This window comes from Pezoporus wallicus, unplaced genomic scaffold (genome assembly GCF_028554395.1).
Source record: "Pezoporus wallicus isolate ANWC-B61680 ecotype Strahan unplaced genomic scaffold, APGP_CSIRO_Pwel_v1 contig_13223, whole genome shotgun sequence".
In the NCBI taxonomy this organism is placed as follows: Eukaryota; Metazoa; Chordata; class Aves; order Psittaciformes; family Psittacidae; genus Pezoporus; species Pezoporus wallicus.
This window is the reverse complement of record NW_026638627.1, coordinates 19,290-35,673: the sequence shown is the minus strand read 5'-3', so window position 1 is coordinate 35,673 and position 16,384 is coordinate 19,290. Positions and strand designations below refer to the sequence as shown.

The 16,384-nt window shown below is 44.2% G+C and overlaps 1 protein-coding gene across 1 annotated transcript in view; it reads left to right on the top strand.

Annotated features, from left to right (window-relative positions):
• The window catches only part of ADAMTS3 (ADAM metallopeptidase with thrombospondin type 1 motif 3), a 98,242-nt gene extending 84,733 nt beyond the window's left edge, over positions 1–13,509 (top strand). The window contains exons 16-22 of the mRNA XM_057411625.1: positions 1,974–2,054; positions 3,790–3,953; positions 5,005–5,167; positions 5,875–6,007; positions 6,259–6,466; positions 7,771–7,888; positions 10,766–13,509. Of these exons, the coding sequence (XP_057267608.1) occupies positions 1,974–2,054; positions 3,790–3,953; positions 5,005–5,167; positions 5,875–6,007; positions 6,259–6,466; positions 7,771–7,888; positions 10,766–11,343 (1,445 nt within the window). The 3' untranslated portion in view covers positions 11,344–13,509. The remainder of the gene's footprint in view (positions 1–1,973; positions 2,055–3,789; positions 3,954–5,004; positions 5,168–5,874; positions 6,008–6,258; positions 6,467–7,770; positions 7,889–10,765) is intronic.
• The last annotated feature ends 2,875 nt before the right edge of the window (positions 13,510–16,384 follow it).

Genomic DNA, 16,384 nt, shown 5'->3' with positions numbered 1-16,384 from the left:
CACTTATACTTTACACTTGGAAAGACCATCTGGCTGAGAAACATAGTCAATGAAACCACAAGCCTTGGCTCCCATAGCACTAATTACAGGCATTCTGTTTAAGGGAAGACAAGAGGAGCATTTACATTGCCTAAAGGAGCTCGCAGTATTTCCCTCTCTGAAACAAGAGTATAAAAACATGCTGAGTAAGTTTAAAAGGCTTGTAGGATGAGAGGCATCCATGGCAACTCGAGTTCTTGCTGCAGTTCACATCTCTGTTCTGACACTGACAGATAACACCAAATCAGGCAAAAGCTTTATGTTTCATATGCTTAAAGGATGATCAGTGAAAAGATTGGCATGTGCTGTTTGCACAGTCACTCATCAGCCAAGAGCATGATTTTACATTTTCCTAGCTCTTCCTTTTTGTCACTTAGATCTTCCAAGGAGCTGTAGTATGACAGGTGCACAACAAGCTACCAGTGTATTCACTAGTCTCAAGATCCCCAGTATGAAATGGAGCAGAGTAAAAAACAGAAGAGAAATTTGCTCAGCTCTTAAAAAAGGGATCTGCAGAGATTTATCACCATTAAATCTGCATTTGGTAAAGAGAAAATAATAGAACTATTAAAATGCTGTGCACTGAGAGTGCTTGTGATGCTCTTGAGTAAAACTTGATGTAGCAGTACCTTTTGACATATCCCTAGGAGAGATTTTAGTTTTCCTAATGACAGTATTTAATGTTATACTAATTACCAATGGTTTGGACTGACGAATCATTGTAATTTGAAATAAGGATCATGTTCTTTGGGAACAGCTTTTTACTTTTAGCTGTAGAGAGTTGAATTCACTTAAAGAATCAGCAAAGTAATTGATGCATTTTTGTTGTGGTTTAAGCTCAGCCGGCAACCTAGAACCACACAGCCGCTCGCTCACTCCCCCACTTTTTCCTCCCTGCCACTCCCAGAGGGATAGGGAGGAGAATCAAAAGAATGTAACTCCCATGGGTTGAGATAAGAACAGTCCAGTAACTAAGGTATAACACAGACCACTACTGCTGCCACCAATAATAATAATGATGATAAGGGAAATAATAAGGGAAGAGAATACAACCGCTCACCACCCGCTGACCGATACCCATCTAACCCTTCCAGGTAACTGCCCCCAGTTTATACAGCGGGCATGATGTGCTGTGGTATGGAATGCCTCTTTGGCTAGTTTGGGTCAGGTGTCCTGTCTCTGCTTCCTCCCGGCTTCCTGTGCCCCTCCTCCCTGGCAGAGCATGAGACTCAGAAAGTCCTTGATCAGAGTAAGCATTACTGAGTACCAACTAAAAACATCAGTGTTATCAGCATTGTTCTCAGGCTGAGAATCAAAAACACAGCACTGCACCAGCTACTAAGAAGGAGAAAAATGACTGCTACTGCTGAACCCAGGACAATTTTACATTCACAGTTGTAAATAACTTGTGTTGGCTTCCATAGAGACGAGCCTTTTCTGATGTGTATGGGCAACACCCTTCATGCTACACCCTCCTCCCTCCACTCTTTGATGTCTCAGAAGTAAGCAGACACACTTCAGACATTAACATCTAATAATATGTCAGTAAGTCAATTCCACTCTAACAGCCTGGCTGATGAGTGATTTGGAAAAAATAAACAGGAGGACTTGTGTTTTTCACCTTGTGTGCTGAGAAAGCATAGGAAACATTTTTGCCTAACTTGTTGGTTGACACAGCCTATAGCAGTGTAGCTGGTCAAGTGACAAATAGATTTGTAACTGGTTTCTCCCTCTGAAAGAGAAAAAACACAAGGAAGTCCTGCCAAACAGGTTACAAAACTATTTGCTCTGTTTCTTTCTGACACTGCTTCTCATTTGGTGATGGATGCCCTCTTCTGCAAGTAGAATCTGGGTCACGTAGCACACTCCTAACCATAGCTGTCACTTTTTCTTTCCGTCTCTGCTTTCTCCATTGACTACTACACATGCCAAAGGGTACCTAAAGATGTTTGACATCCCTCCCGGTGCTCGACATGTGTTTATCCAAGAAGACGAGGCTTCTCCTCATTTTCTTGGTAAGTGTTTGTCTCCTCAGGGTTGGCTTTGAGGCATGATGAGAAGCACAGGGCAGTCATACAGAAGAGCTTGAGCAATGAGATAATCAGATTCAAGTATTCTGGGTAAATACATACACTCAGAATTGCATGTTAAGGACTGCATTCTACAGCATCAGCTCAGCAAGCAAAAATTTACCTGTCATTTGAATCCTTTGAAATATTAAACTGGTCCCAGTTTTCATGTTTACTAACAAAAGGTTGTCATCACTCACATTTAAATGGGCACTTCCAGGGTAAAAGTTCTGTTTACTGATATGTGAATCAAATTTGATATCTGTAATTATTCTTATTTGCTGCAGATTGTAAGCAACAGCTGGTTTAATGGAATGAAGATTGAGGAACTTGTGCTATATTTGCAGTCCATTTATTTATTTTTTTCTCACGTAGGATGGTTCATAGTGTTGTCAATCAGTTTGTATCTTACTACTTACCATTTCCTAATTCTTAAGGGAGAAGAGTGAGATCTTCCATGGTAATGGTCTTTTAATCAGCTGTCCATGTGCTAGGGCAATGTCTTTTGTAAACCCTTCAGGCAGAGTTGGATTAGTAACTAAAAATAATTAAGAATAGAAAAGAAAAGAGGGAAAATAAAAAAAAAAGAAAAATAAAGAAATTTTGATGTTGAGATCCAAGTGCAGCATTTTGGACCAAGCATAGCCTGATAGTAACTTTCAGAGAAGCATAGCTTTGCTTTGGCAGTAAGTGGCTTCGTGAAGCTATTCACCAGGTACTCACAGCTCCTGCATTTGGATTACGATAATCATAGGAACTTGTAAGATTTCTGCATAGTTTGTCTTCTCATGTTTTATGATGCATTGGTAAGAATTGTACAAAAGAAAAAATAAGAGTCTGTCTTTCACATATCTTATGTATTGGCTTCTGATTGGAGCATAACACTACTACTACTACTAATCATTATCATCATCATCCCCACACTACCTAATTTTCAAGGTGTGGTCTAGGAACCAAAACCACATAGTTTCCCAGCAGTTCCAATGCCTCGGCTCTTTACTTACTGATTTTAGCATCTGGTACACATATATGTATGCAAAAGAAACTACAACATGATGAAGCTGTCATTTTCATAAACTGAGGAAAATAAGAAATGTACTTGGAGTCTGCTGAGTGTCTGTTATACTACTGCACATTGCGGGTAATACTGATTTTGGTCTTGGGCAAATAAGGAAGGCAGGTGATCGTGAAGATTTGACCTGAGTTCCTTGCTACTACCCATGCTTCTCAGGAGCTAAGCTAGTATGGGAAATGTGAACATTACATGGGAAGAGGTGCTTCAGTCTAGCTCTAGCTCTAGATCTGTGTCTAATTCACGTGGATAAGGAAATACAGAATTGAAGCAAACACACAAAAACATCTGTCATCAAACTGGGATTTGAAGGCTGCATGAGACAGCCTTGGAGGGCCTTTCTCTGAGCCAGGACATCTATAGCAGTTCATAGAATTACTGAGTGGTTTGGGTTGGAAGGGACCTTAAAGCTTATCTAGTTCCTGTCCCCCTGCCACAGGCAAGGACACCTTCCACTAGACCAGCTTGCTCAAAGTCCAGACCTGGCTTGCTAGCACATTGGTGTTTTTTTGCACAAGTCCTGCTGTAATATCTCCTGTCAAGCTTCACATAAGGGCCCATGATGACTTGTTTGGGAGGCATGACTTGCCCTGTTTTCAATCCTTTTAGCAATTAAGAACCAGGCTACAGGACACTACATTCTGAACGGGAAAGGGGAGGAGGCCAGATCCCGATCTTTCATCGACCTGGGTGTAGAGTGGGAGTACAACATTGAAGATGACATTGAGACTCTCCACACTGATGGGCCCTTGCATGATGCGGTGGTTGTGCTGGTAGGTTACATATTACAGAGTGAGAATATGGTGGGTTTGTCTTCTATAAAGAGTGGGTGGCCAGCATGGAGTTTGTGCTGAGACAAATCTCTGATGACTTCCTGAAGAGTGCATGCAAGGAGGTGGCTAATACCCTGAAGCCTTTTCCCATGAGTTGTTACCCTCATCTAAACTGCTGCCTGTTCGTGCAGTGGTAGCATGCCAGCAGCAGCCAAACATATTGCATTGTTGGACATCACTGGGATGCTTTCAGTGGACTGAAAAAGGACTTTGCATGTCAAACCCTCTCTGAGACCAGCCCTGCTCTGTTGTCAGATAATGATGGGGCTACACCACCCTTTCACAGAATCATAAAATCACAGAAGGGTTTGGGTTGGAAGGGACCTTAAAGCTCATCCAGTTCCAAACCCCTGCCACAGGCAGGGGCACCTTCCACTAGACCAAGTTGCTCCAAGACCTGTCCAGCCTGCCCTTGAACACTGCCAGGGATGGGGCAGCCACAGCTTCTCTGGGCAACCTGTGCCAGGGCCTCACCACCCTCACAGAGAACAACCTCTTCCACAGGTCTCATCTCGATTTCCCCTCTGTTAGGTTAAAGCCATTCCCCCTAGTCCTGTCCCTGCAAGCCGTTGTCCAAAGCCCCTGTCCAGGTTTCTTGTAGCCTCTTTAGGCACTGGAAACTGCTCTAGGGTCTCCCTGGTGCCTACTCTTCTCTAGGCTGAAGAAACCCAGCTCTCTCAATCTGCCTTCAGAGCTGAGGTGCTCCAGCCCTTGGATCATTTTTGTGGCCTTCCTTTCATCCTGGATAATGCTCTCCCACTTGACCAGCTTAGAACTCTAGCCTAGAAATTTGTCTCGTTTTAAATGGCTCTATGTTGATCTTACTTTTGTTAGTTCTAACTGTCAAGACAAACCCCAATTTCGCTTCCCCGGTGAGTTAACTAGCAGTTTTCATGTTTCCCAAAAAAGCCAGGCCTCGCTTTCTTTATTTTGCAGAGGAATAAATAATAGCTCTGGTTTTGTACCACTGTTTACTTTTGGTTATTAATAGATCATTCCTCGGGAGAATGACACAAGATCCAGCCTGACTTACAAGTACATCATTCATGAGGACTCGGTACCAACTATCAACAGCAACAACGTCCTTCAGGAAGAAGATACTTTTGAGTGGGCATTGAAGAGTTGGTCACAGTGCTCCAAACCCTGTGGTGGAGGTAAACAGATGGTTTAGCACCTTCTGGTCATGAATGACCAGTTACCCAAAGCGGAAAAGTAAAAGGTGGGGGAAGCAAATAATTTACAACTCTTGGCCTTCCATTTCTTTAAAAGTAGTTTGTTATTTTGCATGCCCCAGCTTAAAATATCTTATTACATAGCTGATAATTCAGTGTGTCACATTTGCAGTCTAGGAAGAAAAAGTCTTTCTTAGGTGTTTAAATTCAATACCCAAATCTGTTGTGGAAGTACAGACTCAGACATTCATGCTACTGAGGATTCACTTTAGTTATGGCATGTACATTACTCTTGGGTAAAGAATAGGGAATGCAAATGTCAAAATAACTTTAATTCTTGCATACATGTCCTGGGTTCAGTGGTAGCAGTCATTTTTCTCCTTAGTAGCTGGTGCAGTGCTGTGTTGAACAGATGATGTGTTGTGGTAGCGAAAGTACTAAAAGGAGACTCTGGTTCATTCCCATGTTAGCTGGTGACCCACTGCTTGATGTTAAGGAGGTAATTTCTCCCCTGCTGTAGTGTGATTTGTGTGTAGTGCAGAGGTTTCTCTAAGGGGTCATAACTGTCCCTTCTGGCCTTAAAGACCTGTTGCAGTGTCATGTTATCAGTTGTCCAGAAACTGATATTTAAGCCGTAAATTCTAATGAGGACCTGTTTTTCCTAATTTTTTTTTCTGAACTATTTTCAGGGTTTCAGTACACCAAATACGGGTGTCGCAGGAAAAGCGATAACAAAATGGTTCATCGCAGCTTCTGTGAAGCCAGCAAAAAGCCCAAGCCCATCCGTAGAATGTGCAACCTGCAGGAATGCACCCAGCCTCTGTAAGTATGCCTTAAGTAAGTACTTAAGGATAGAAATGGTTGCGCTTTGCAGTCGGAAGGTGACCCAGGCCAAATCGGGTAGGTAGGACGCTGATAGCTTTCTAGGCTGGAGTTGCATTATGGTTGGTTTTTTCTATGGAAGAAAGGTTATTTATCTTATTGAATGGTTTCATCTCAAAAATATTGTGTACTAATGGCTGCCCAACCTGGCAGCAGTTTGTTGTGGCATCTTCTTCCTTGTTTCTTCCCAGCTGGGCAGCAGATGAGTGGGAGCACTGCACCAAAAGCTGTGGGAATTCTGGGTACCAGCTCCGTACAGTGCGCTGCATCCAGCCCCTTCATGATGGTGTGAACCGCTCCATCCATTCCAAGTACTGCAGTGGAGACCGCCCTGAGAGCCGCCGGCCATGCAACCGTGTACCATGCCCTGCACAGTGGAAGGCTGGACCCTGGTCTGAGGTATGTGAGCCATGAGCGGGCCTCACACCTGGGTGAACATCCCATCCCTCCCAAGTCAGGTCTGTGCCAGACAGCTTCCAAAAACATGGAAATTTGCAGCAGATAATGCCTTTGAGCTTCATGGGCTTCTATAGCTCTCCAGACTTCTCCAGAAACCAGCAAGGAAAACATTCACAATAGTCAACCATGTCCTCGGCTGCATCCCCAGCAGTGTGAGAAGCAGGTCAAGGGAGGGGATTCTCCCCCTCTACTGTGTTCTGGGGAGACCCCCCACTGCAGCCCTGCATCCAGCCCTGGGGCAGGAACACAAGGGGGACATGGAGCTGTTGGATCAAGTCCAGAGGAGGCAACAGAGATGCTGTGAGGGCTGGAGCACCTCAGCTCTGGAAACAGGCTGAGAGAGATGGGCTTGTTCAGAATTAAGAAGAGAAGGTTCCAGGTAGACCGTAGAGCAGCTTCCAGTGCCTAAAGAGGCTACAAGAAACCTGGAGAGGGGCTTTGGGCAAGGGCCTGCAGGGACAGGACACAGGGGGAATGGCTTTAGCCTGACAGAGGGGAGATTGAGATGAGATCTTAGGAAGAAGTTCTTCCCTGTGAGGGTGGTGGGGTCCTGGCACAGGTTGCCCAGAGAAGCTGTGGCTGCCCCATCCCTGGCTGTGTTCAAGGCCAGGTTGGACGAGGCTTGGAGCAACCTGATCTAGTGAAAGGTGTTCCTGCCTGTGGCAGGGGCTTGGAACTGGATGAGCTTTAAGGTCCCTTTCAACCCAAAACACTCCGTGTATCGTCAGATACACAGTCCTGCAAAAGGAATGTTGGAAGTATGCTTGTTTTTCTCAAGTTGCCTACTTCTCACTTCCCTTCTTCTGTGGGTCACATAGCATTTTTTACTCACTTCGGCTGTTCTGGAATCAGAGTTTCTGCAAGTGTTGCTATTGTTGTAATGACTTCAGAGCAAACAGCTGAACCCTACAGCTAACTCAGTGAACACTGAGTTTCTCTGCCCTTTGTATTCTCTTTACCTTGTGTTGTCAAGATCAGGGATTGGTTTAGAGGAAGAAAAAGTAGGAAAATTCATAGTATGCTCTAATAATAAATTTAACATTACAGAAAGCAAGAACCAAAGGAAAAATCATCCTCTTTTGCCTTCTTCTTCATCATGTCAGCCTTCACCCAAGTCTCCTTTCAAAACCAATTTCTGGAATGTGCAGCCTGACCTGAAAGCCAACCTTGGGCTATTTCAGACACATGAATTTTTGCACATGGCTGTGAAAGCTCAATATCCTGTCTTGTCTTGTGTTCCATAGTGTTCCGTGACCTGTGGGGAGGGAACTGAGAGCCGGCAGGTCATATGCCGTGCCGGTGATCAGTGCAATGGAGAAAAGCCAGAAGCAGTGAGGGTTTGTAAACTCGCTCCCTGTAATGGTAAGAGAATGTCTCAAAATGATTGTGGGTATTTTATGGGTGGTGGGTAGCAGTTTTATAGGATGAGGGTCACAGACATTCCTGCCTCAATGCAGCCTGTCAAGAGAGCACAGTGCTGGGTAGAGATGCTAAGCATCCTTTGTTGGAAATTATCCCACTTTTTCTCCAGCTAAAGGCTCCCTGTTGTTTAGTCCAGCACATTACTGATACAGTAGCTGCAGGTGTCCTGTGCTTCTCACACACTTGTTTTGTAAAGATGATAAAATAGGGGGTCAAACACATCAGCCCGAGGTGCATGGGCTGAAATGTTGGTGAAGGTCAATCCAAATTAAACCCTGCTTGACATCTAAATCCCAGGATAAGTTTTGCAAGCCACCAATTGGGGAAATGAAAAAAAAAACCTTCATAAAAACGGAAGCACAGAGCACTGATAAGGTTCCTGGGAATCTCATTACATTGTTCTCGTAGTGTTTTCTGAACAGATTTTTAAGCTTTTGATGACAACCAAACCTTTCTTCCTTTGACTGTCTGAGATTTGGGGGTTAGTTGGTTTTTAAATCCCTCATGGTAGTCATCACTAGCTGGTATTAAAAAATAGAGTAAGGATTCTTTGAAGGTGCAACGTGCTTTCCCAAAGAGTGATTCTAACTGTTTCCCTAAGTCTGGTCAAGGTGTCTGCTTTTGCTCTTGTTTTCTGCCAGTGAAAGAACTCAGGCAGAAAACAATTCTAAAGAGTTATAGAATGTTTTACCCGCTAGGTGGGAGCAAACCACTCCCTGTGACTAAACAAGTACAAGATTCAGACCCCTGGTTTTCCCAGTGAAAAATCTGACTTTAAGTGTTGTCAGAACTTTTGACAAGGGCGTGTAGGGACAGGACAAGGGGAATGGCTTTAAAGTAGCAGAGGAGAAATTTAGTTTAGATGTAAGGAAGAAGTTCTTCCTCTTGCAGGTGATGAGGCCCTGGCACAGGTTGCCCAGAGAAGCTGTGGCTGCCCCATCCCTGTCCAGAGTTCAAGGCCAGGTTGGACAGGGCTTGGAGCAACCTGCTCTAGTGAAAGGTGTCCCTGCCTTTGTATTATTCAAGTGAAATTCCTGCTGAAAATTGTCAACAATGAGTATGTCCCTGTGCAAAGCTGTGGATTTAATGCTAAGCTTGCAAGAACCACCAAACATCTATCCAAGGAAGCACATCAAGGTTAGAAGCAAGGGTAATTTTTATATGACTTGCCAGTCATATAATTTGCTATTTCTAAAGAAGATCCTACAACCCCAGTGATGTATGTGTAGAATTCGACTGAGTTCGGTGGTATTAAAACTGATTGATGCTGATGGAGAGGTTGGGCTCCAGTTAATATGGGAAAACAGGAAAACTTGGTCGCCTCACATAGTGTTGATATGTGTGAGGCAGCATCTGTACACAGGTGACAAAATACCACAGTACAGAAAGCAAATTTCATTTCAGAGCTGAATAAGCGGTGTCACATGCCATCTGTGGCTCAGTGAGATGTTGACTACGTAACTGCTAACAGTGAATGGAAGCAAACTTGGAACAGACTTTCTCAATAGCTGGGGTTAACTTTTGGCTTTCCACATTAGAATTTTGCATACTCTATTGTAAGTGAAATCCATCAACAGCATTTCAAGCCAGCCGTGTTATCTGGGAAAAACTCTGCTAGTGGAAGCTCTTTTCTGGTCTCTCACAGGGAGACATGTTTGGGTAAAACCTGACACTGCAGCACATAGCCTGTTTGAGGGTCCTTGGAGAGGTCTGTGGGAAGGGAATTACTGATTTTAAAACAGGAAGATGCTCTTCTGTTTGGTGTTGACCCTGCTGCAGGCCTGGACAAGGTGGCCTTCTGAGAGGCCTTCCTCCATCACTCAGTTGGGCATTCATGCTGCCAAGGTGCACAGTATTCCGAACTGCATCGATAAATAACAGCCTAAATGAGCAGTAGGATGAGTTAGCGTCAAGAAGGAGAATAAAAAGGAAGCATTAAACGTCCTAATTGTAAAATATGCAGCTCATTTCAAATGCCCAGAGCCAACCTTCCACGTTCCTCCATGCTGCGACACAGCTCTGCTCAGATACTGAGAATTGGACTTGTTTTCTGTGAAATGAGAGTGAAGTTTAAATTTCAGCTCACATTCCCATACAGAATACCAAACTGCCCAGAGTATGGGGTACTGACTGTGTATGGACTGACTGTACCTTGGTACTTTTCTCCATTTGTGGAACAAGTGTCCAGCAAATGCCTAAAGGAATGTTGACATTTTGGGGATCTCTGACAGATCTTGGACCTATGAAAGATCTTTTCCCTGACTGAAAGCAATGCCATACACTTAACTTCAAGGCATCGTGCATCTCCCCTATCTGTTAAGATCTTTCCTTCGCTTCTCCAGTCACTGAAAAACTCAGACTATGCAAACAAAGCTTTATCCAACTATGACATTTTAAGACATCATCTAAAAGGCATCTTTGAGAGATACTTCTTGGGATTTACTTCTTTAGGGGATGATTTAATTGTTTTGAATGCTATTGCTAGGTATGTTCTAAGGCTAGAGGTGACCTGGGGGTGGGTAGAACTGTATCTGGCCTGGTATGTGGGAACTAGTAGGTCAGCACTGGAAATTGTCTGTAGCCCAAATATAATATGCCTTTCCACAACTCTTCGCTTCGGATCTGTGCGGAACCTGATGTTTTCCAAGTGATGACCAATTTCTTTGGTTCCAAACTAGGGTTATTTTTGAGGGTGGTTCAGGGCATGAAGCATCTCAGATTGTCTATTTAGAGCAGACTATCATTTGTGAAACATGCTGTTGGAGCATTTTAGTGCCCTTCACTAGATCTGCCATCAACATGACATTTGTTTTGCAGATGAGCCTTGCCTGGGAGACAAATCCATCTTCTGTCAGATGGAGGTGCTTGCACGATACTGTTCCATCCCTGGCTACAACAAGCTGTGCTGTGAGTCCTGTGGTAAACGCAGCAGCACCCTCCCACCACCAATCCTCACTGAAGTTGCTGCAGCTGAAGAGGAAGCAACATTTGATCAGGGCCACCTGCCTGGGGCGTTGATGATGCCAACGTTGGTAGTGCCCCACCACGCACAGTTCCTGTCTGGAAGAAGCAATTTGGGCAGGCTTCCTTCTGGAGACAAAGATGCCAATCCACACATCTCCCCATCCAACACCAAGCCCAGTGGGGCTGAGTTCCCGCAATGGAAAGTCCCTCCAGCAAAGAAGACTTCTAGGCTGTTGGCTTTGCTGCACCAGTCACCTGCCAACAGCAGCAGTCTCAGTCCTCACCATGCCCTTGGGTTGGCAGCAGCCATTCCTGCTGTGGCAGCTAATAACACCATAGCAGGGGCTCCTTCTCTATCAAGAACCTCAAGGAAGAGTGCAAAGCATATTGAGAAAAGATGGCCTTCAAGGTCCTCCACTGTGGAACGATGAATCTGAATGCCTCAGAAGGATAGCATTGGAAAGGCGCTTGGTTCGGTGCTTTGGGTTTCATTTCCTTACTTCTAGACACTATGGTGCATGCTGCTTTCCACAAGCAAGACACTGCAGGTCATCAACTCATTTTCCTTGTAAATACAAAGAACGAGAAGTGCTGGTTCACTTTCTAGTTGCTCCTCCTGTCCTTCTCCCATCCTGCATTACCTGGCTGGCTTGAACACATTGGAGGAATGCACCAAAGGATACTTCTCGTGGTGAGCAGATGTTGCTGAGAGCATCAGTCAAGCTCTAGTACAGAAAAGCAGCCCTGACCTCAGGGTTCTAAACACTCCCATATAGAAAAGGCCCTACCACAAGAGGTACCAGATGTTTACACTCTACAAAATACTTTTGCAATGGAACAAGGGAATCTGTAAGACTTGTTTTGCTAATTTATCTGTAGGGACAGATCTTGTACGAGCAACTTTGCACCGTTGTGTAAATCCTGTATATTACAGAAAAGCAGTATTATTTTTAAGAGGTTTGTGCGGTCAGACAACTGTTGATCTATGTTGCATTCTAGACAAGTGCTAGGTGCCTGCCACTGAGTGCTGCCTTATTGCCATTCCAGGAGCTGATGTGTAAAGCAGCATTGTCATGAAAGGAGGAGTTCCTTTTTCAGATTAATTATATCTCCTGACACTAGGAAAAGGTGTTTACGAACAGTGTGATGCTTTCTTTTGAAACTGGGGAAAATGCGTGAACCTAAAGGTTTACTTCTAGCCCATGAAAAGTAGGTTTAGAAACTTTAGTGTAATTCCAGTCACAGGTTGGAAAAAGCATTTTATGTGCCTGTGAGATGAGCACTGAGCTGGCATCGCCTCGGTGTCAGGGCAGTGGTGCTGTCCTGTAGGTCTCCCTTTCCTGAAGGGGTCGGACTGGAGTAGGAAGAAGCCATGTAAATACTGTAAGTACTGTGGTGTTCACCAGTCAAACATGAGTTCTGTTCTCCAGCTGATCTCTTTGTAATTTCTGAAGCTGAAAAAGCATCACAGAGCTAGAATAGGCACTAGCAAAAAATAGCTGTGAGAAGAAATCAGATTTATTACTGTTTTTCCAACTGGAAGCATTGATTTCAAGGTGAGAGAGGTATTTATTTTTCAGTAGGGTTCACCTCAAAGCTCCACAACCACAATGCATCTGACTGCAAGAACGTGCTAGTACTTTATGTCAATACCCATCTTGTTCACAGTCCACCCAATCACACTCTCTCTTGTGTGTTGCTGTAAAGTACTTGTATATAGGATTGAGAACTAAAGATATTTATTAAAAGTGGATTTCTTGATAGTATTTTATGTACTAAATATTTACACTAAGGGCAATTGCCTATTCTTTTTTGCTAAGATAAAATAGAGATGTGTAATTAGCCATGTGTACATCTTATGTCATATGGATAGAACAGAAATTTAAGCTAACTAAACTACTGTAGAGATATTGTTGATCTTCTGCTTTAAAAATAAGTAAGTCTTATGACAGCTTTTTTATTCCAAGCATCTTTAATTTCTGAACAGGTTATTAAAGTTTCATGTGCAATTTTTGCTTCCCCATAAAGAGCCCTCATGTTCCACCCATTTAAAATGCCAATGAGTATGTCCCCCTAAAATGCTATCAAGTAGATCGGGACCCCAGAGATGACATTATAGAAACATCAGTAGTGATTATGCAGAGTTGCCAGGAAGCAATAAGGATGAAAATTGTGGAAAATTAAGGATGAAGACTTTCAAAGTAAAGGAGAGTATCGGTAGGTTGATGCTGTTGGCGGAAGCCCAGGGTCATAGCGTGCATCGTGCAGTATGCCATCTAACCTACCAAAGTACTGACACCCCTACAGAGCTGCTGCTGCCTTTCCACAGGCCTTTTGAAGGGCCAAGAAATCAGCTTTAAGCAGATGGTGCAGAGCCTCAAACAGAAACAGAAATGTTTCTGTTTCTTTACAATTCCCCCAAAGGCAAATTCTCTTTTCTCTGTCTTTTACTCGTACACAGTGTGGGTGTAGATAATCCTTGTACCTCTTGGATTTCTTTTCTACCAAGCTAATTTCTCTTTCTGTCAAATGTACACTACTGACTGACACTGTTTGTTGTATGGGGAGCACGTAACAATAAAATCTTTCACATAGGATGACTTTCTCTGGTCTGATTCACATGGGAGGATCCAGCTTCTGCATTTTCAAGCTGTGTCTTCTGCAAAATGAAGGGCTGTTTATATCCCAGGCATGAGTGTTGCAGCCTGGGGGAGGACAGAAGAATTCCACACAGTTCTGCCAAGGTAAACCCCCTCTTTTGCCCCCTTTTTTTTTTTTTAACAAAACCGAGAAAATTAATACTAAGAAGATACAACATAAATTTCCAACCCATTGCATTGACAAAAGAAGTTTGTATCACTCAGTTTGGCTTCAGGTCTCAGATAAACCTCTGCTATACAATATTCCTGTACCTAACCTTGTTCATGCTGCATTCAGGCTGAGAGAGCTGGGCTTGTCTGGTCTGGAGAAGAGGAGGCTCCAGGGAGACCTTAGGGCAGCTTCCAGTGCCTAAAGGGGCTACAAAAAACCTGGAGAGGGGTTTTTGAGACAGGCCTGTAGGGACAGGACAAGGGGGAATGGCTTTAAACTGACAGTCTAAACCAGTATGTGATTCTGCCAAAAATTACATTCTCTGTGTTCTTGACAGTTTTGAGCTGGGCGAGTAATCTGCAGTAAGTGTCCAGTTGAACTCAAATTCTCATCAAGAGCACCAATACTGATATTTCATAAGCAAGAGTCTTACAGTGCCATTTAAGAGTCACTTGAGAGTGCTAAAAACCAATCTTAATCCCAGCTCAGCATGTGGACTGTTAGGGTACATGGCTTGTAACTGTCAATAACAGCACTTGTAAACCACACTGTTTTTCCACTTCTGGAATGGCAATACCTGGTAGGTGTCTGTTTGAATGGGAAATAGAAACTTGAGCTGCTCTTGCAACTTAAGCGTGTTGCCAGATGAGAGCTTCCTGTTAAATATCTTTGAAAAGACAATTTGAGCCTGGAATCATTGAAATTGTAAACATGGCAGAGACTCCAGCAGCTTTAACCAGCATCTTGGGAAGATCTCTATTGAAATAGAAGTCTTTACCAGGTCTTTCAAAGGCATGAAGGGAGTTTGGTTTAGGTCCTGGATTCAGCAGTAGCAGTCATTTTTCTCCTTAGAAGCTGGTGCAGTGCTGTGGTTTTGACTTTAGTCTAGGAACAACACTGATAACACACTGTTTTAAGGTGTTGCCAAGTAACGCTTACCTGTTGAGCACCATTTTAAGAACACAATGCAGCTATATATAGAATCATAGAATAGTTAGGGTTGGAAAGGACCTTAAGATCATCTAGCTCCAACCCCCCTGCCATACGCAGGGACACCTCACACTAAACCATGTCACCCAAGGCTCTGTCCAACCTGGTCTTGAACACTGCCACGGATGGAGCATTCACAACCTCCCTGGGCAACCCATTCCAGTGCCTCACCACCCTAACAGGAAAGAATTTCCTCCTTGTATCCAATCTAAACTTCCCCTGTTTAAGTTTTAACTCGTTACCCCTTGTCCTGTCACTACAGTCCCTAATGAATAGTGCATCCCCAGCGTCCCTATAGGACCCCTTCAGACACTGGAAGGCTGCTATGAGGTCTTCGCTCAGCCTTCTCTTCCCCAGGCTGAACAGCCCCAACTTTCTCAACCTGTCTTCATACGGGAGGTGCTCCATTCCCCTGATCATCCTCGTGGTCCTCCTGTGGACTTGTTCCAACAGTTCCATGTCCTTTTTATGTTGAGGACACCAGAACTGCACACAATACTCCAAGTGAGGTCTCACAAGAGCAGAGCAGAGGGGCAGGATCACCTCCTTCCACCTGCTGGTCACACTCCTTTTGGTGCAGCCCAGGATATGGTTGGCTTTCTGGGCTGTGAGCGCACACTGAAGCCGGCTCATCTTCATTTTCTCATCAACCAACACCCCCAAGTCCTTCTCCACAGAACTGCTCTGAATCTCTTCTCTGCCCAACCTGTAGCTGTGCCTGGGATTGCTCTGACCCAGGTGTAGGACCTTGCACTTGGCTTGGTTGAACTTCATGAGATTGGCATTGGCCCTCAAGCATGTCAGGGTCCCTCTAGATCCTATCCCTTCCCTCCGGCGTATCAACCGAACCACACAGCTTGATGTCATTGGCAAACTTGCTGAGGGCGCACTCAATCCATGTCAGTGACAAAGATGTTGAACAAGACCGGTCCCAACACCGATCCCTGAGTGACGCCACTCGTTACTGGTCTCCAGGTGGACGTTGAGCCATTGACCACAAATCTTTGTATGCGGCCATCCAGCCAGTTCTTTATCCACCGAGTGGTCCATCCATCAAATTGATGTCTCTCCAATTTAGAGACAAGGATCTCGTGTGGGACAGTGTCGAACACTTTGCACAAGTCCAGGTAGATGACATCAACTTCTCTACCCCTGTCCATCAGTTCCGTAGCCCCATCATAGAAGGCCACCAAATTGGTCAGGCAGGATTTCCCCTTAGTGAAGCCATGCTGGCTGTCACCAAGCACCTTGTTGATTTTCATGTGCCTTAGCATGCCTTCCAGGAGAATCTGCTCCATGATCCTGCGAGGCACAGAGGTGACACTGACTGGTCGGTAATTCCCTGGGTCTGTAATTCCCTGTGAGGCTAACCACAAAGTGCTGGTGTAAGCAGACCAAAGAGAAAAATAATGTTTGTTCCTCGTAGACTGTTTCAAATAGGAAGTCCTGGGAGCAGAATTTATCTTGTGCTTAACTGCTAGGTAGTCATAAAAAGAAACATAGTCTGTAAGAGTTGTGATTGCTTAAGGAATAATATAAATTGCTACATCTAAAGCACATATCAGCTAGAAACAGTAACAAGGAAATGATTACAAAAAGTGGTGGTTGAGTAACCTGCAGAGGAATATTTGTGTGGTGGGTTTTTATTGGTTATTTGTCATGACACCCTTG